We start from the raw sequence: 6,254 nt of genomic DNA, 5'->3' as shown, positions 1-6,254 counted from the left end.
TGAACTCAGTATTAGAGGTAGGGAAGGAAAATGTTAAGCTTACTGCCACTTTTGTTTTTGGGTTCCAATGGAGGGTGGGTTCTAAGACATGAAGTTTAATGGTAACTGTCTTAAGCCCACCTTATGAGGACACTCCAAACCCATGATCTTCACAGCAAAAAGAAAAAGCAATGAGTAGCTGCTTCAAAAACCACAATTATTCTATGTGAGTTAAATTTCCTACTTCAGATCACAGGACTACACACTAGTGACTAACAGCCAGGTCTGATTTCCATCCCCCTTTATGTTTGAGAAATCACACCACATGAAATGCCATCTCAATTCTGCTGATGATTCTGGAGGGGAGATGTGAAGAGTCCACAGTAGACGCTGGCTCTCCTAGAGTTGCTTTTGCAAAAACACCACATGCTGTCAATACAGCCAAACAGCTTTGTAACTGCAGCTTTTGAAAGAGTTTGGAAAGTAAAAACACAAAATATGCAACACATCTAAGATCAGTAACATTTTCACTTTTGTGACATCTGACAAAATACATTTTTGCTTGTAGTTTAGGAAAATTCTATGCAGACAAAACAGTGGAAACTACAGAAACGGTGGCCATTCAGTTTTTGGCTAAAGCATTGATTTTTCAAATACAGCGCTATGGCAACACCAAAGGGCTAAGAAAATTCTGTCACTACCTGTAGGCCAACATTATGCTCTCCCACTTGCTGTGGCTGTCACCTCTAGTCCATTCAGTGGGAGTTACTAATTCAACTCTGCAGTGTTTCATGAGGAAACGTAATGAAAATGGGCCATGTCATATGGGCCAGAGAGGCACATTTCCCAGCTCCTTCACGATCCCATGACCCTCACAGAGCTGGAACAAGGACCTCTGAGAGAACTTCACTGTCAACGTGTCTGATGGCTGTTTCACTCAACACATTACAGAGGGCAGAAGGACTGAGAAACTGAATAGAGGATGGTTGAAAACAACGTCAAAAGCATATTGAAAGCTTTTATAACATTTTGAAATTTACGGGTAAGTATTCCAGAAGCCTAAGAATACTATCTAAAAGCAAGTATGCCATTTGAATAGTCCACATTTAGTTATCAATCCTGATGTCGAGGAAAACAGTTGCAGTAAATCCAGAACTTTCAATCCAGAGAGAACCTTGTGTTAGTGATTGGACTTAATATCCCCTCTCCAAACTGAGTAAAAGAAAACTATGGGGACCATAGCAGAGGATAACACCTGCAGTTGGAGAGAAAAATAATAACACCTGCAGTTGGAGAGAAAAATAATATAAAGAAGAGAAAAGTTCCCGTCTTTAAAGAGGACTGTGTCAATTCCTTTTCATCTCTTACAAAAAGGCCAATGAAATTTTTTGTGGGAGTAACATTTGAGTTTTATGAGACTTCCTGTACTGGTAAATGAATTTTGCACTCAAATCCATAGAGAAAGCCTCCTTTTCACCTAGAGGAGTTTAATGTAAACTAGTAAGATGACAGAAGCATTGCTATCAAAACTGCAAGTTATCTCTGGGATGCTGTGGTCTAGTGAAAATAGGAAGGCCAGCATTCTGGTGGCATAAAGTTAAGTCATGTTTAAAGCATGAATATCAGACTTAAATGCCTTTGAGGACTGAAAGATTTGGCATGAAGAGGGATAGTTTGTAAAAATTTCAAATAACCTACCAAATATTAAAGACCATACTTAATTTTTGTATTAGGGAGATTCTCTTTTCAAACTAAGTGTTTGAAATGACAAGAAATCTCTTTTACCAGGGGCATTTGGGATGTGACCAGCAAACAGCATAATGGGAAAAGGTTAAGGTCACAAGAAATAACCACAAACTCAAGTGTGAGCTACACTGTTATCTAATATATAAGGCCCCCTCTTCTATACCTGGATCTGAAATTCTCATGGATATGAGTTCTCTTTGAATTTCTACAGTAAAATACCTCAGTCCTGACATGTAACAAGCACAGGTTTCCATACACGAAATCCCTTGAAATATCCTATCAGAAATGAGTGAAAGAGAAATTTAAAGAGGACACAAAGTGGACAAAGATGAGTGTGATGGAGTCGTGGGCTGAAATCATGTTAACTTCCTACTTTGTTTTGCAATGGGACATGCTGATCAAGAGCATTCATAATACCCAGGCCCCAAAAAACATCCATGCGAAGAAATTCCAGACATTCAGGAGTTGATAATACGCTCATCTCCTCTTAAAGTATGCTAGATAGAGCCTCGTGAAAGTCATTTAAATTTTTTATCTGTTTTAAAATATTTTTAAAATATAGCAAAGAAATCTAAAAAGGACTTGTGTGGATTCACAGAATAGATGAAACAATGAGAAGGATAATTATGTGGAAAGAGGAAAAAGGGTCGGATGGCTTAAAACAGAAGTCTTCCAAGACGGAAGCTCAGAAAAGCTCTATTACATGTTTTCTATGGTGGTAGTGCAGGTCGGGACTGCCGAAAACCCGGCCAGTTAGCCCTGCAGGTGACTGTGAGGACTGACCGTTTATCTTCACCTCCTCTTCCAGAAGTCGTATCAGAAATGTCAGAGGAGGCGATGTTCAGGCTGTCGCCCTCATGTGCCCTAGGAGCAATAAACAAGGTGAACTCACTAGCAAAGGGCTGTTTTCCTGAAGTAGACGTGGTATTTTGAAAATTGGTTCGACAGTTCATTCTGTGTAATAAGCCTTTGGTTCCTGAGAAAATCAAGATGCTTTCAAATTCCATGTACCAAAGCCTTCTATCTAACACAGAGGACCATATATACCACACGTCCATTAGAAAACAGCCAACATATTTGAGAATTCTTCAATGTCTTCTCCATGGTCATAAATTCCACCTGTATTTAGGTCTTTTTCACTTGGGAAGAGACTGATAGCATTTTTCTTTCCTTTCATTCTCTCTCTCTCCCTCTCTCTCTCTCTCTCTCTCTCTCTAACAAAAATATTATTTTAAAAATTTAGTCATATTCCCACTTGCAAGTGTTCTCCTCCTCCCTGATCCCCCGACTACTTTCATTTTACCCTAGTGGAACTGACCTCTAGTCTGATCTGCCCTGTGGTTAATCTGGGCCTCTGACTCTGGTCCTCTTGACTGTGCACCGCTAATGAGAATCACTACCAGAAAACAAGCAGGAGCATGTCTGTTCACCTTTAGTCTACCAGGACATCTTGCCAAAAATGATTTCACAAGATAAAAAGGTGGAGTAAAGTGTTAAGATGAGGGTCGTGAATTATCTGTGGTTTTCAATTATTTTACACTATTGCTGCCACCTACTTTAAAAGAAGAATCATAAAGCCATAACCATATGTTAATGGTTCTATAGAGAAAGCTTTCTAAGTGGGCCAAGTGATTGAGCTTGAAGACTTTCTGAACCATGCAAGTGTTTCTGGGACTTTGTATTCCTCAGGTCTATTTACTCAGGTACCATTTAGAACCAAGATGAATTTCCAAGAGGCATAAAAAGGATGACCTCTCTCTCTCTCTAAATAAGGGATCAACAAAAATATTATTTTAAAAATTTAGTCATATTCCCACTTGCAAGTGTTCTCCTCCTCCCTGATCCCCCGACTACTTTCATTTTACCCTAGTGGAACTGACCTCTAGTCTGATCTGCCCTGTGGTTAATCTGGGCCTCTGACTCTGGTCCTCTTGACTGTGCACCGCTAATGAGAATCACTACCAGAAAACAAGCAGGAGCATGTCTGTTCACCTTTAGTCTACCAGGACATCTTGCCAAAAATGATTTCACAAGATAAAAAGGTGGAGTAAAGTGTTAAGATGAGGGTCGTGAATTATCTGTGGTTTTCAATTATTTTACACTATTGCTGCCACCTACTTTAAAAGAAGAATCATAAAGCCATAACCATATGTTAATGGTTCTATAGAGAAAGCTTTCTAAGTGGGCCAAGTGATTGAGCTTGAAGACTTTCTGAACCATGCAAGTGTTTCTGGGACTTTGTATTCCTCAGGTCTATTTACTCAGGTACCATTTAGAACCAAGATGAATTTCCAAGAGGCATAAAAAGGATGACCTATAGCCCTAATGAGAGATTTTGTAATGACATAGTACCAAACGTTAGAATGCCTCAAAAATCTGGACTGAAATTTCAGTAAAACTCCTTGTTCCCTTGTAACAGTGATGTTACACTGTCTCATAGAAGGACAGCTCTCATGAGGCCTGTGCCATCTGCAGTCCATGGCTCCCCTGGACATGGTGTGACCCTCCTGCCTCCAATCCCATGCTTCAAGATGTGCTGCAGCAGCAGTTTGTAACTGGTATCTCAGGTGGGAATATGGTCCCCCTTGGTTCAGTTAGAAGAAATAAACTTCCCTATGGAAAAGGCTAACTATGCTCCTTGAAATCTCTCTACTGCAATGGGTGAGGAGGAAGAAGACAGAATATGGGTGAATTTGTCTTTGGAAAAAAAAAATGAAGATGAGTTCCCCGCAAGAACTAGTTTGTGTCTATCTTACTTCTCAATCTAGTCTCCATCCGTGGCTAGGACAGCCAGAGCCTTGGTACGGGTGGGATATACTCAGATCCCCAATCCTAAATGCCCTCTTGGATATTTTGAAATTATACAAATAGGTTGGCAGCCCTGTTTCACTTCTAAAAGCCAGTTTTATGATTATTCTTGACATCAGAGATGCCAGTTGGTAGAAAACTGACAATCTGGTACCAATATCACTGGCCCTTTGGGGTACATCATTAAAAACCTGTTTCAACACATGCACTGAGTCAATCTCTGCCTTCCCAGTTGATCATAGCTCATCTTTCCCCACAGCTACTTCTGCTAGGATTCCCTCCATCTCTTTCTGTCAGTGCACATCAGAGGAGTGCATCCAGCATTACCCCGTGTGACTCCAGAGAGCCCTCTTCTGTCTCAGAGCACGCAAACTTCCCCATGAATACGTTTTACCGTATGAAACTCAGTTTCTCCAAACACGGAATCTCCTGACTGTAAATGAAGGCTGAATTCCCCACATGCCACTGGGCAGACAGCTGCCTCTCTCCTTCCAATTTAAAGCAAAGTCCCACGGCTGGCGTCACCCCATCGTGTGAGAGGACATGGACTAGAGTCCATTCTGCCTGCTGTAGTTGAAGTCGGCTTCCTCGAGCTGTGATTCCGTCAGGTTTGACAGTTTCGTGTGTGTCCTCCCAATCTCTTCAAGGGCACAGGCCAGCGAGTCAAGGTCACCATCGTGTTGATGACGAGCTTCCCACAGGTTCAAAATGACAGCAGATGGGCTGCTTTGTGTAGCAAAGTAGGATAAATTCCTACAGAGAGTTAAACAGAGAGGAGAACAAAGCAAAAATGAAAATAAAGAAACACCAAGAGGGAATTAAAATGAATTTTAATAGATTTTACTGTCTCACTGTAGGGATAGAAAGTTACACTGGGGCAGGTCTCTGGCAGTTTGGTTTGCATCCCAACAGTCGACTGAAGCTGTACTTTGGCATGTGACCAGTGACCTTACCATCCAAGCCTCTTAGTCGTCATCTTCCTTGAGCTCTGGTGTGTGTCTCCCTCTTGAACATACTGTGAAATACTCTATTAGTTGACACGGTGATGTTTTAAAACATCTACCTCTCTCTGTTGGTGAATACACTGACTGTCCAAGTTTTATCTTTGATTTCTTGCTGCTGCCTTTCTCAGTGGGCTGATCTGCTAAAGAAGTAGTTACGAACTGGTAGCGACAGGGTCTAACCTGCACCTTAGTCAGACAGGTCAAGGTGAGTTTGCTACAGATACCAAAACGACACCGGGGCTGCTCCAGTCAGATGCCCCTCAACTCCTTGAACTTAATGCATTGGGACTGATCCCATTCCCCTGCCTCCAAATTGGTCCCCATCTGGCCATAACAAATATCCTAGTATTTGCCAGTGCCTAGGCCCTCACACTAGGCCACTGGTTTGTGACATTTCTTCCTATGTTGTTTCTTTCTTTCTGACATATTCACCAGTTTCATCCTTCCTCTTTGTACATGCTAATAATACCTAGTTTATGCCCCATCATTGATAAGCCTGAGTCTACACTAAAAGTCTTACAGTTACTCCTAACTCTGTCTCCCAAATCCATCTCATGGACTTGCATTCTCTTTTCTCAGTCATAAGGTATTTACTGCTATTGAGTCCAATGCTTCCCTTGGTCTGGCCTTATACATTCATTCATTCTCTCTCTCTCTGTCTCTCTCTCTCTCTCTCTCTCTCTCTCTATATATATATATATATATATATAAGACGAG

At 41.2% G+C, this 6,254-nt stretch overlaps 1 protein-coding gene across 1 annotated transcript in view; it reads right to left on the bottom strand.

The window, feature by feature from the left end:
• Positions 1-3,482: 3,482 nt before the first annotated feature.
• The window catches only part of UNC5D (unc-5 netrin receptor D), a 274,310-nt gene continuing 271,538 nt past the window's right edge, over positions 3,483-6,254 (bottom strand). Inside the window, exon 21 of the mRNA XM_027770563.1 lies at positions 3,483-5,286. Coding sequence (XP_027626364.1) covers positions 5,082-5,286 — 205 coding nt within the window. The 3' untranslated portion in view covers positions 3,483-5,081. The remainder of the gene's footprint in view (positions 5,287-6,254) is intronic.

This window comes from Tupaia chinensis, unplaced genomic scaffold (genome assembly GCF_000334495.1).
Source record: "Tupaia chinensis unplaced genomic scaffold, TupChi_1.0 Scaffold000144_1, whole genome shotgun sequence".
NCBI classification, from domain to species: domain Eukaryota; kingdom Metazoa; phylum Chordata; class Mammalia; order Scandentia; family Tupaiidae; genus Tupaia; species Tupaia belangeri.
Note: the sequence above shows the minus strand (reverse complement) of the source record. Positions and strands in the feature narration are given on the sequence as shown.